Consider the following 14,556-nt stretch of genomic DNA (forward strand, 5'->3'; position numbering starts at 1 on the left):
ATACAATGGCATGCAGCATTTGATCCAATTTATTTATATGCTCCAGACTTATTGCTTTCTTTCCAAATTAAGTTCTCAGTCACCGCTTTCTTTCCAAATTAAGTTCTCAGCCACCTTCTCATATCTAGTCGACATCTGAAGCCAACCACAGCTAGAAAGAGCTCCCCATACCTTGCTGAATTTGTTTGTTTGTCCTTAACACAAAGGTTTGCACACGAATACCAGAAAGCATTTAAATTGGACCACTCTGCAGTCTTAATCCTACTTCTTCACCACTGGCATAAGCTATTTATCATGGTCAATTTGTCAAGACCCTTCACAAACTGTCTTCACTCAACTTTCACAATTCACATATGCTACTAAGCTTTCAGATAAACAATTTGCACCTTACTCAAGGAAGCACAAAGCAGATATGACTATTCCTCCAAAAAGCTGCCTCCTTCAACTGCTCTTTTGTTGGGAGTCATTAACCTACTTGCGAGCTGAGACCACAGCCCATTTTGTTGGCCAGTTCAGGTTCTCTGCACCTCCACTTCAGTTATTCCAGTAAACATTTTTTTTTCCACTTGTCATTATCGGAGAACTTCTGGACAGACCTTCCAGTTTCACAGTTGTGGTAGCACAAAGTACTTTATATACCCTCTATACAATCAATGAATGAAAGAAGTCCACAGGAGAAACAAACAAAAAAATTAGATTAAAAAACCCCACAAAAAACTTAAGCATTTTACTGAAGAATCTGTTCATACCACTATCAAGACTAAAACATCAAGACGAATTTGTGAACATTGAGCAGTCTTTAAGCTAATGCTTCAGGAATACCTTGTCCATAACTATTTCAGCAATATCTGGTCTTGCAAATTGAGCTAAGAATGTGCTCTAGTCCCAAAGTAGAACATTAACTGAAATGTTACATTTCTCACAAGACAGAGTTCTAAAACAATCACACCTGCGTAACTGGAAAAATTTTAATACAATACTCAGAGAGAGAGAAGAGTACCCTTTGGAAATGCTGGCCTACAAAATTGAAATTTGTCCCCAAGACCTAAAGATGTCAAAGCCTCTTGTTGAAAAGGCATGAGGTGAGAAACAGAACACACTTGTGCTTTAACTCCACCATACAAATACACTTCCTGCAACTTATTGATCTACAACCATGCAATTCATTTTTTCAATTGTTTTTAATGCATCTACGCTGAGACCTCCTCACCAGGCCTTCCACTTGAAGATTTCTAAAACTAGAAAAGGATTAAGACATTACAAGAGTTAGAAGAAACACTTGATTCTTTCCAAAGTAAGAACCTCCCTTTCCCTTTTATGTGTGTGTGTAGCAACATACATAATCCCACAGTCATTCTATGTCTCATAGATAAGTAGTACTAACAAAACTTTCAGAAATGTAATGAACTGCTGCAACATCCAGCTGTTGGCCCTGAACACAAATTATAAACATCACAGAGAATGAACACATTTGAAAAAGGGAATATGTTATTACTAAAACAGCTTAACTATCTGAAGTAGTTCAGATACGACAAAGAACACAACACTGAAGAGATAAATTTGGTCAACCTAAGATTAAAACAGATTTATCAACTAAAGATAACCAGAATTGGCAAATAAAAATTCCATCATACTTTTAAAAATTAGTCCAAGAAAGTATGCAAGCAGTAAAGAAGGAAAAAAGGATAAAATGGAAAAATACTTTGTTCAGCTAAATCACAGCCTCTACAAAAAAAGGTCAAGTCCTAGGATTTGCAGTTACACTGTTCTGCAGTGAATGTCATTAAGATGAAAGTTTAACTCACACATAACTATTTTCTACAGCCTTACCTGAGTCACCTCAGTCTTCTATAAAAAGGGGCATTTTAAGCAGATAAAGGAATGAGTCCCCATAAAATCCCTACTTTCCTTAAAAAGGGAAACAGCTGCCTATGAAGATCAAGGTCCAGGCTCTGTATCAAACCTCCTATCCTACCATGCAGTTCTAACTCTAATCCATTACCAAGACATTAGATCTAACATAATCAAATCACTGCAACTGCCAGACTGCTCAGAATTAAGAAACAAGTCAGCTTCAGTTCTGTGACTGAGCTACATAAATAAGAACAAACACTTCCAATGAAACTGGTGGAAAAGGAATGTTTTAGTCCATGAAATCTCCATGAAGTCACGATCATCAAGATGATCAATCACAACTCTCAACTCCAGGCTGTCAGGCATACCAAAATTATTCTTATTGATATTTTAAGTTGCAATTTTGATAAACTGATGCATCAGAGAAATGAAAAAATGGAATATTTTAGTGGATACACTATAATAGATTTTGCCAAGAGCAGAAAACTATTTTAGGGCGAGGGATTTTTTGTTTTGTTTTTAAACACAAGAGCTCCTACATCTACATGGGAATTGCTGTTTAGAACACAAGACTTCACACTGGATCAAATCTTATCTTTCAGGTGTTAAGGCAGAGTTCTTTGAGAGATACAAGTTGTTCTTTTGTTCAAATGTTCCTATTTCTTAAGCTTCAAACTATATTAGAAGAATTTTTGCTTGAAAGGTCTAGCTTTACTTTCAAAACAGAAAACTTGACTATTCATCCTCTTCCTCACTAGTTACTGTGCGTCTTGCTAATCTTGTAATTTCAGTTTCATTACTCTAGTTGCTGTGATGGAAAGGGAAGGTAATTCTAATTAACAAACTAGCTAAGGCTCTTTAAGTGTTTTGAGATCCTTTTGTACATCAGAAATGCAAAAAGGAGAGGAATAGAGTTTTCCCTGGTATTACAATTTTTGCACTTCAAAAGCAACATAGAAATGGAAAATGCTCAAGCTTTCTTATAAATAGTTCAGAGTTTTCCTAAATAGAGATATGCTAATTATTTAAGTCAACAAAAATATCCGGACTGTACGTAAGGGTTGATTTTACATTTTAAACACTCACAGGCCTTCAAGACGCACCCCCCCTCCTGACTGCTGATCTTAGACACTATAGCAACAAGTGAACATTTGTTCTGAAGGAATGTGGAGTATGCAACTGGGGGAGGGGTAGTACTATCAGCCACAAACTTATCTCCTGGTCCACTAAGTTATTATTTAACTTCAGTCTTCCCCGAAACTGAAGAAACAGCATTTCCTATCCAACATTAGCAACGTGCATTTAACAGGCAGCTTACACTTTGACTATGAAGAACACAGATTTGCTTGAACTCAACTTCCAGAGGAGGTTGGTTTTTTTCCTCTTGTTCAGATTAGTGGAAACAGCAGAAGTGTTCCATGACTGCGGATGAATTAAGCAGTGCTCTATCACTGCAAACATGCAAAGCAAAACAAAATGCCCAGCTCCTCTGGCTCTGGTCACAGCATCTGAAAGTCCAAGACTTCCTAACAAAAGCCTGCAAGATAGACTCTGAGAAAACAGAAGGCTTGGCCAAAATAGTTTGTGGAATCATCTGGAGTGAAATGGAAAGAAAGGTGGAAAGTTCTCCCAGCTTAAGCGAAACATTCCTGGAGAAAAGCATGCTTGCAGCTATACAGTCAAAGTTTATGGGAGACAAGCAAACTACTTTTTGTTGGATTGTTATGAGTTTGTCTTCATTCACACTGCACAAACTTCTGTTTTCTTTGCAGAACCTCTCAAGTTCGAGGAATCTGGCACTGGACAGGAACAGGATTCACAGGCAGGGATCTCAGTGCTTTCTGTTCATGTGAAGGACCAGGAAAGTAAGGGAAGCATGGGTGTGAAAGTAAGGGAAGCATGGGAAAATGACCAGGACGTCTCTGGCTTGCTAGAACTCCACTAAGAGAAGCAGTTCATATGCCCAAATAATTTCTTCCTTTGAGTTTTGCCATTAAAAAAACACCAGAAGTTGTTAAAAAAAAAAACCAAAAACCCAACAAAGCAAACCCACTACTATTAGCTTTAGGTTCGTAATTTTACTTGTTAAAAAAATTTAAGGAAGTATTTACTTTGTTCTTATCCTTGTTTACATACTTTACATCTTTTAGCTTGAAAGACTATTTCAGATTTGTGAAAGAACAATTTCAAATTGACAGAACTAATATTTAGCAGTGACTACTACTTGGAGGTATGTGAAAGGGTGTACTAATGAACTTCCAGGTCAGAAAGATCGGAAGCGCATATGACTTTGCACATAAGAAATGGTTTTTAGGAAGGTGAGTTTAAAAGAGACTGTCAAATTAAAATATGCCAAAAGCTCAGAGCCAAAGTGATCAATTAATTTGCCATCTACAAAGGGCGTTTTCTGCTTGCTGTTCTCTCCACCACCACCCCACCTTTCTATACCCCCATCAAACTTCACATTCAGTAAGGGACACAAAAGAATTGGTACAGGGCTTAGCAGTGTATGCTGGGATGCCAGGGTGGAATGCCACACCAATTCTGTCTAGAGCTCACAGTCTTGTTCCATTTTAACCTCTGGCCCCTTGTTCCTTGGCCAGCCACCTTCTCCCTCTTGGTTGGTACTCAGTACAACCTTACAGTCAGCACATGGAACTGATCTTGCTAAAACCTAGTTCTTTTTCTTTCTGGGACTAGTTTCCAGGCAGATATGCCCCCAAAGCTGACTTGCTATGCAATCACCAGAGAACTACTGCTAGTGCCAGGAAGATGCAGCAGCGAGCTCACAGCAGCTCACACCTAAGTTTCTTCCATAAGTTGCTGTGGAAATAGACAATTAACGTGTTTTAAACAGAGTCCTAAACAGAAGAAAACAGCAGTTTTAGATGCATCTTGTAGATTTTAAGTTACAGAACCAGTTACCAACCAATTCAGCTGTTGGTGGGGAGGGAAAAAAAGGAATTTTGGCAGGAGCACCTTCAGAAGTCACTCCTTCCAGCTGCCTTATACCTGTCTCAGCCTGGTTTAGTCCTGGCCCCCCTGGTACAGTAGCTCACAAGGACACTTCTGCTAACTCTGCCATGGGAACAGTAACACCCAAAGCAGCAAATTCAAATAGTCAGAATTCACCTTTTAACACCTAATTTGGTTCAGCAAGATGATGAATAATCTTATTACAGGCTGATACATTAAAAACCATGCAGTTAGTTCCTTGTGGACCAAGTTTTATTAGAGTTTGAATAGTAATATATCACAGAATTATTCTTCAGATATTGCAAGTAAATTACACTTTGGTAGATTTCGGAAGTGAAAAACATTAAAATTCCACTTCAGACTAATTTTCAACATCTTCAAATACTTTTAATCCTAGTTAGTTTATTTCCTAGTTTATTAGCTCCTAGCTAGTTTGTTTCCCTCTTTTTTTTGTGCTACATGGAATAAGAGGACCAATGTGCTACACTGCCACATGGATTCCTCTGCCTTTTTCTAAGAGTCTCAAAGGTCATTTAATAATTCACAAGCAGATTGTTTACACATCTGATAATCACTGTGTTCTCAGAATCCCCAAAAGTTAGCTACCCTGGTAGCATTTTACTTATCCTTCTCTCAATAAAGGTTTTTTATTTATCACACAAAATACTACTGAGCAGAAAACCAGAACGTCTTCCACAAAAAGTTTAAAGAAATCAGTCCAGCTTCCCTGGAAACAAAATAAATATAACCCCCCAAAACATTCCTTCCAGAAACTGTTGCAAAGAAAGGTAAACACTTTATGAGATCCTTGTTTAGAGCAGTTTGCCCACCTACCAAGATTCATAGTATCAGGTGTCATTAGACAGGTAAATACATCTAGTTTAAGGGTGTATCAAAGACAGCACCTTTCACTGAGAAACATCAAAATTGAAATAAAGAACAAACAGCAAAATTACACCCAGTATTATAAATTATCATAAATTCAATCTGTAATCTTCACTGCAGTAGGTAATGAACTTCAGATTTCCCTAACAAAACAGAGCAAACTGACTTTCACAAACGCCACCTCAGAAAAAGGACATTAATATTTTAGACTATATGAAAATATAGAAATAAAAATCAAATGCTAAAAATACTACAGTGCCTTAATTATACTAAAAATACAGACAGTATACATTATCAAGCCAGGAAAGGCTGAAGAGAAATCATTCATCTTCGAGCCTCAGGCACTATATTCAGTAAATGGCTTCTGGCTTTTAGTGTAGCATGCGATTAACACCAATCTCCACGGTGCTAAAAGAAGGTTTTGAAGTCACTAGAGATTACAAGTTCCTTATTTTCAGGAAACTATTTAACTTGACACACCTCTAAAATTGTCCCACTGGGTTGAATATCTTATCCTTCAAAAATAAGGACCTGATAGGTTTCAAGTTAGGCAGCATTCCTGATTCTTTTGAAAGTATTGGTGCTACCATACAGAGGATGCAGACATCCCTGACCAGGCCATCCAGCTTCACCAGTATTGTTACTCTGCTTCAGTTTTAAAAAAGACTTATAATTTTATAAAAACACTTATAAACTCTAAGAAACCATAGGTAAAATCTGATCCTCATAGAGAAATTCGTGAGGAAAGGTAAGAGGTTTTATCTTACTACTCTGGTTTCTAAAATACCTGCAAAAACAGCATACTAGCATTTTAGAAAGAACTACAATTTACATTAGTTGAAGACGGGATGAACTTGAGGAAAAAAGCTTTTGCTCATGAAAAGGATGCAGAATTACCCACATGAAGCACACGATATCACACTTTGAAGATTACTTCAAAGTTCGTGATAAAGTAAGCAATAATTCCAAAATATATTCTAAAGTACAGTCAAGAAGACTATATATTAAAGTGTAATTACTCCTGCACTTTTAAACCACATGCAAATTTTAGCCTGAGAGCTATTCGTAATGAAACACAGTATTTCCCACAGTCCCAAGGGCAGACCTTACAGTATACATTACATTCTTTAAAAAAAAAAAAATAAAAAAAAAGCAGATGTCACAAAACTAGTAGCTAACTATCTTCAGAGTAAGGAAACAGGAATGCTTCCCTCCTCTCTAATGCAATACAAGTAAAAGTTACTATGTACTGTTTAAAGGTGAAATACTAAGTCTGAGTTCCTAGTTAGAAGATATTTTACTGTCCTAAATATTGTTTTGTGTGGTCCTTTTACACCGGAGTAAATTAATTTCATTTAAGCAAAGACCATACAGCGGCATTATTTGCCAACAGTAAAATTTATTCTATAAAGTAAAAGCACAGATTGTAGTCATCAATCTGATACATAAATACCTATTAAATAGATTTTCAACTTTGCATATCAATGCAATAAGCAATACTATTTTTGCACTGATAGATTCTCTAATACAAGTTTGTAAGAGGTAGGTCCTGCATATTTTTTCCCAAAAAGTGGCTTATGTGCTTCCTATACAACTTCTATGAGGTACAGGCATCTTTATCTTTGGGAAAGATTGGACAGTATATAGTAATTACCCCACATCTCCTATTCTTCAAAAGAACGTACTACACATGTAGAAGCCACCCAGCCTCAAAATTCAACATAGTTTACTTGCAGATGCATTAACCTCTTGCTTTAGGACAAGAACTAACCTCTTCAAGTTATAGGATTTACCTTAAATATACCTCACACACTTCAAATTCTTAAGTATTTTCAATACTGTGGTCAAGTGGTTAAGCCCTCAGCAGGTCTCCACGGGAGACAAATAATTTCTCAGTTCCTAAAACATTCTTTACCATGGGAAGTTCTTATCTTGAGTGCCACTACCTCTGAAGAACACAGATGGCTCCAGACTTTAGACTGTACTTCACTGTATGTCCTACCTTTCCAAAGAGGGGTACAAGTTGAAGGCATCAATTAGATTCTCACTCTAAGTGTAGCACAAATTACAGGTAATGATCTGAGTCCTCTAAGTTAATTCAACATATACTCTCAAGCCTGGCCTTCCAGGCAGAGATTTTGTTTTCATTTTCTTCTTATCAGAAAAGAAAGAAGATTAACTTATTTTTAGTCTCCTTAATATATTTCAATTATCTCTGACTTCATAAAATAAGAATGCCACAAACGAAGACAACCTTTCAGTTCAAACACAAAACCACGATGACAACAAAACTATCCTTACTAATATCAGCCAGGAGATAATCTTGCTCATCTGGAAATTCACCTGAAGACTGGACCAAGAGATGGATGCACTGACTGCATCAGTTGCACTAACAACAGCTACAGTTTCAGCCTGTCATCAAGTAGAATTAAATACAAAATTTCTCGTGAAACAGCACATTGACCTAGGTTCAAAAATGGCCCAGAGCTCTTCTTAATGAAGACAATGGTAAAGTATCTTGATCCTATACCTCAGATTGCATGACTAATAACAGAATGTTATATTCGATGAATACAAGGCTGAGATTCAAAACAGAATTTAAAAGAAGACAGCAAGAACTGAAGTGTATGGAACACAAGGTATTTCACTCAACACAAGAGGCAACTGCAGCTCCCTCATGTCCAAACAGATGACAAACTTTTAAACTCTGTAGTTACATTCAGAAGGTGTTTTGTTTGTAGGTTTAGTGTGTTTTGTTTGGTTGGTTGTGGGTTTGGGCTTTTTTGAGGTGGGGGCTGGGGTTTATGTGAAGTATCATTAAGAAACACATTTCCTAATTGGTACCAGCAAGGAGGTTCCAAGTTTCTTAGATTTCGGTTTATACTGAAAACTTTGTTGGGCAAGAGTCTGAAAAATAATCAAACTAAGTTACAATGCTGAGTTTACCTTTGTTGAAAGGTATCCAAAATTTATTCAGCATTACGACAATTAGACTACTGTAAGAAACTAAATCATATTAGCATAAGAAATGCAAAGAGAAATAGCCTTGACATCTACCAAACATTTCATTTATGTAACACTCCCCTTAAAAGAGATCTCAGCTTACTTTTCACTTTACATATCAACTTGCATTAACACTGTAACAAAACAGTTCATGTCTGTAAGCCCAAGGCACTTATGATCTAATTTAGACACGGATGTATGTTATCATCCAAAATATCTTAGATTTTTCATCCAAGATTGCATCACTACATCAGATGAACGTTAAATGAACCATGGGCAAATAACTGCTGGGCTCTTCCACGGCAGCTCAGGTAACAGAAGCAGGTAACACAAGGCACAGACCCGCCTGCCAACACAGACCCCACAGTGGAACGGCCAGTCCTGGACAACGGGGAGTCACATGGTCAAAAGTGAAGCCACTGTGCATCAGAAGAGTTTAGACAAATCAGCCAGAGAGGCAATAATACAATTAATAGTTGACGTAGAAGCTGAGGGAATAGTGGTTAGAGGCTGAAAGACTCTAGGAACACTTGCAAGGCAAATACAAACACTGATGCAACCCTGTTACACCACTTACATTTGCCACTTCTGAACTGCCTGCAGATGCATGCAGCGTATGCACACCAAAATACTTTTTTTTCCCCCATAGATAGCAGCAAAAGTTAATTTTGGTTCATATTTAATAAATTTTAGAGCAAAGTTTTACTATCCAATAAAGTCTACATCCAGTTGATAGATTAATGCTGTATAAAAAGTAAGAAATAAATTTCCCATCCCTGCAATTGATTCCACCTTGGATTAATTAATGCAACCAATTTCAGGATGGTGGTAAGCTGCAAGCACTAAAAACCAGAATTTCATGTGTAAGAACAACCTTCATAAGTTTTTGTTAATTTTTGGACAATTGTAAACATTTCTAAAGATTAATAAGACAAAGAAATGCAAACCAGAGTATGCAGTTTCCAGCATGTTGTCTCCAGCCCACAATAAGCAAGCCCAATATTACAGAACTCACTGTATTATAGGGACAGAGGTCAAAAGAACACTTCCAACTGTGGACAAGAAATACCTCTCCTTTATATGGACATCTTTCCTTTAAATGGACAACACTGTTTCACAAATGAATTCTATAATATAGTACAAAACAAGACAACAACTCCTGTCTTCCATGTTAGTTTTTTGGATCTTCTGAGTTCAAAATTTTAAACTGAACATTAATTAACTGCTGCTGCATGGCAACTGGAACACTAATATTTTGGCAGTCCTTTTCTACAGGATGCCCATTTCAGCATCAGTAGGCACCAGACACCGAACCTCACAAATAACTGCTCATCATCCTGTGTGCTCAGCAAAAACTTTGTGGACACAAAGTGATCACTAGTGTCAAATTATTGCTTCGTTAATTGTTTACACCTTTTGGCAGTGGTATTTCAGCTGTGTGCACGCTCACTTGAACACAGAGGTGACTGCAAATGCTCAGCACTCGGGACATCTTACACAAAACTGCTCTGGATGTCATGTCAGCTATTAACCTAATAATATTTCTGTAGGAATTAGATAAAAGCTTTCCTCCTGATGACCAAAACCACGCTAATGCCATTTCCCTAATGGAACAGAAACACACAATAACACACACCTCTCATAAGCAAGAAAATTTGCAGTTTCCACCTGCTGGCAGAAGACGGTAAATACTTCTCTTGCAAAGGAAGAAAGTGCAGTTACATTCTACCTTAAAACTCAAATTACTAGCATTTAAGACTTTGAAAAACCAAACAAAACCAGCCTAGAAAAGTGAAACATCACCAAAATAGTAAGAATTGTTTGGAATTGGAAAAAAACATTCAAGCAGTTAAAGACTAGTCAGTTGATGGTCTCACTAACTTTTAGCATCAGCCTAGGCAGCCTGCTAAGAGCCTGTTTTCCCTTGTTATGATTATGAAAGAGATTGCACTGTTGTGATGAGGAAATACAGAACCCAAACTAAAAACCACGATTTCCCGTAATCATCATGCTGGGGGTGGGGAGGGGAGAGGAAGGGAGGATAAATGGTAAAGGGCAGGGGGGAACAACCACAGTAAACACTAATTAAAACATATGAATTGTAAGAGTTTCATAAAATCTAAGAATTAAGAACAACTGACACACCTTCTGATAGAATGGCTTCCTTCAAGTAGAGTAGCACATCTGCAAATTTTCTGACATCATTCACCAGTTGCATGATATACTCTGGATCCACAACAGGATTATCATAGCAGTCAGAGTTGGAGCTAATGCTGCTCAGAGAGCTGCTCTTGGTGCTGCGCCCCATTCCCCAATTTCCTGAATTAGAGACGGTGAAGAAGTTGGAGGTAGACAGTCGGGCTAATCCCAAACCACGCTTGTTACCTCCGCCGTTCTGTCGCAACATCCCAGCAGCCGCCGTGCCTATGGAGCTCTCGCAGGTAACACTCACTGTCACTTAATGCCCATTTGATGAGCCAAAGGTGAAACCCCTGAAAATTGGGGAGGGGGAAGGAGGTGGAGGAGAAGGAAAAATGCTGATTAGTACAGAAATATATACGAAGCAATACTTTGTACTGACAAGATCCAAAACTTCTTTCAAGATGACACTGCTTTGCATTACAATGCTGAACTCAGTATTATAAAGGTTTTCGACTGTTTGAAGTTATTTAAATTCGTACAGCAGGTAGATTGTTGCATAAAAGAAATCAATGGTATGCAGAAATTATTTCAAAAGCTATTTATGATGCATGCTTATTTCATAAGAAAAGTTTCTGCCATGAATACTTATTCTGCAAACCTTAAAAATCACATTCTTTATATTTACTAAGACCTATTCTTTACCATAAAATGTTATTACAACTGAATATCATTGCAAAAACACCTGATGTGATACAGACCATGAGCAACATCCCCTCTTGCACGAACCACCAAGCTGTATTCAGCATCCTGTCTCTTAAAATAATAGCTTTAATCTGATAGGATGAGTTTTCTTTGTGTAGATTGTGCCAAGCAAGTCATCATGACCTATCACAGTTTGTCTCATGAAGGAAAACATCCTGAAAGAAGTTATGTGGGCTTTTCAGGCTGCTATCTTTTATTAAGAAAAGCAATCAAAGGAAAAACATAGGAAAGCGGAGAGATTGAAAAATATTCTAGTATCAAAGTTTATCTGCAAATCTCAGTGCAGTTATCTTGAAGGATGTTGCTCTGCTTTGGTCCACCTTAAAAGTTCTCCCATAAAAATGCACAAATTTGGGGGAGTATAAGTAAGCAACCACCTGCATTCCTTTCATTTAGAAAAAAAAGAGAAAGCTACTGCTAATTTCGCCATGTTGGGTTAAGCGATTCATTTCAAAGCACCAAACTGCAGGTGGCAGAGTCAGGTGAGCTTCCAGCAGCTCCCACAACGCCTGCTGTTGTTCTCTCAACACCAGGAGAAATATTCAGTGTTTACATTCAAGTGTAAACACCACAGGGAAAAAACCCCAAAACCAAACTGGAACATGACAGCTAGAAAGTTAACGTAGGTCGCAGATACATCTGCAGTAATTTCTCAAAATAAATTATTTTACCTAAAAATAGAAGTTATTAAGAACTAAAACATGCAGGCTGAAACGGGTTCTCCTGCATATGTTTGTGTTTGGTTAGACCAACTGAAACAGTAGCACCTTTAACACTTTGAACACTCCCACTATGAATTTCTATAGGCATTACTCTAATGCACTTCAATTATTTTTCCATTATTTCTGCTTTATTTCTCTTTGCAATTTAAAAATATCAGAGGAAATGTGGTCAAAGCAGTTGTTTTTGTAATTAATCTGGCAGGCCTTCCAGGGAGCATGTGCTGGGGGGAGGGGGAAGAAAACTTCAGAATTTAACACAAATTAACTGCTCTAATTTCTGTTTACTGTTTTAAGTCTGTACCTATAAGAGTACACATGACATTATACAAATAATGCAGATAATTAAACAATTCCAAACACCTCAAGTAGACTGAAGTGAGGTTTACATTAAACACAGTGTTTAAGCAAGTTTCTTCTGTTCCCACATATAATTCTCATGGCTATAAAGCTAATTTGCAATTCCACCTTGCAATTAAGGCAAAACAAGCCACATAACCTTCCCTCCTTTTAACAAGTGTGATATCTATTTATATCGAGACAGATATTTTCATATTATTTAAAAGACAAGCCTCTTTTAAGTCTGCCAGCTTCAAAGTCAACTTTAAGCAGCAAGATGTGTTAGACCTGTTCCAGTGGCAAGTCCACGCTTTTAAAGATGTGTTATTTTAGAGATGTTGCCTTTTTTTTTGTACAAGCAGTACAATAATGCCACCACTGTAAAAATTATAAAAGTGATGACAAAGCGTTTCTGAATTAGAAAAACTTGAGAGAAACTTCTGCTGTAAAGCAGCAGCGTAACAAAAACTGAGCAGCTTAGTACAACAGGCACCTTTTCCTCGTAAATATCAGCCCTTACGTCTGTTCCTCCTGTGTTACAAGGCAGATGGTGAAAAGTTTCTCTCCCAGAACACATGCCTTTCATTACTGAGAAGTGTTAAATATTTCTTCAGGAGACTCTGGTTTTGAAAATGAAAAGCGTCCACCAGCTTTGCTATAAACGCCTCCAGACTCCTTCGGCTCAGAGCGAGCCATTGCCAGTCCCGATGGAAAAAAAAAAAAGGAAAAAAACTAAAGCGCCAGATATTTCAGAAATTTGCTCAACCAGCACAATTTCTCCGGTAGGGAGGGGAAGAAAGGAAAAAGAGGGGGGGGGGGGGGGGGGAAAGAAGGTAAAAAGGATAAGGGGCCACGTCGCTGGCGGGCCGAGGGCAGGGCCGCCCCCAGTGCCCCGGGCGGGGGTCGGCGCTCGGCCCTGCCCCGCCGCAGTGCCCGCCAGCCCGCACAGCCCCGCCGCAGGTAGCGGGGCAGGGCGGAGGTGGGCGCTCGGGGAACCGTCCGGCACCGCGCCGGGCAGCGCCGGGCAGGGCGGTGGGGCTCGGAGGGGTCAGACCCGCACCGGCAGAGGAAGCGGAGCGCCGGGCCCCTCCAGCCCCCCCGCTGCCCCGGCCATTCACCGCCGCCCTGCCCCACACGCTCGCCCGCAACTCCTCCCGGCGGCGCTAGGCGACACCCCGTCCCCGTCCCGTCCCGGCGCGTCCCCGCTCCCTCCGCCGGCCCTTACCGGAGAGCGGCGGCCGAGCGCAGGCAGCAGCCGGGCCGGGCCCCGCGGGCCCGTGGCGCGGCCGCCCCGCTGCCCATGAATCGCTCCCCTCCCCGCCGCGCGCCCCGCGCGACGCCCCCGGCACCGCCCCCGCCCCGCCATTGGCCGGCACCGCCCCGGGGGCGGGGCCGCGCGCGGGACACGCGCCCTCCGCGCGCGCGGAGCCGGGGGCGCGAGGGGCCGGCGAGGGAACAATGGCGGGGCGGGAGCGGGAGCGGGAGCGGAGCGGAGCGGAGCGGGCGCCCTCCGGATCCCGTCCCGGCGACCTCTCCGTGCGCCGGCTGCGGCCCCGCCAGCAGCGCCCGCCCGGCCCGCGCCTCCTGCGAGGAGCGGAGACCGACCGCGCCTGTGGCGTGTGGGCAAAGCTCGGGGAAAGGAGCTGCGCAGGAGCGACTGGTGTACACAAAACAAGCTTCAGAAGCGAGGAAAAGTCCAAATTCAGGCTACGTGGTGTTTGGCAAAACAGGATTTACTTTCAAGTGATTTGCCCAACGAGAAACAAAAACACCGTGGCAAAGAGAATGTATTTCTCTTGCTCAACCTCCCACGCTGTCTACTCCTGAATCCAGTTTATCATTCATTGTACAGCTTCCAGTATTGTTACGAGTGAGA

The 14,556-nt window shown here is 40.2% G+C and overlaps 1 protein-coding gene across 1 annotated transcript in view; it reads right to left on the bottom strand.

The window, feature by feature from the left end:
- Nucleotides 1-13,812, bottom strand: part of LOC127476414 (rho GTPase-activating protein 29-like) — a 32,377-nt gene extending 18,565 nt beyond the window's left edge. The window contains exons 1-2 of the mRNA XM_051799330.1: nucleotides 13,174-13,812; nucleotides 10,864-11,210 (exon numbers count right to left, since the gene is read on the bottom strand). Coding sequence (XP_051655290.1) covers nucleotides 10,864-11,125 — 262 coding nt within the window. The 5' untranslated portion in view covers nucleotides 11,126-11,210; nucleotides 13,174-13,812. The remainder of the gene's footprint in view (nucleotides 1-10,863; nucleotides 11,211-13,173) is intronic.
- Nucleotides 13,813-14,556: the final 744 nt, after the last annotated feature.

The sequence above is a fragment of the Manacus candei genome, unplaced genomic scaffold (assembly GCF_025592945.1).
Source record: "Manacus candei isolate 608988 ecotype Guabito, Panama unplaced genomic scaffold, ASM2559294v1 h1tg000005l, whole genome shotgun sequence".
Lineage (NCBI taxonomy): Eukaryota > Metazoa > Chordata > Aves > Passeriformes > Pipridae > Manacus > Manacus candei.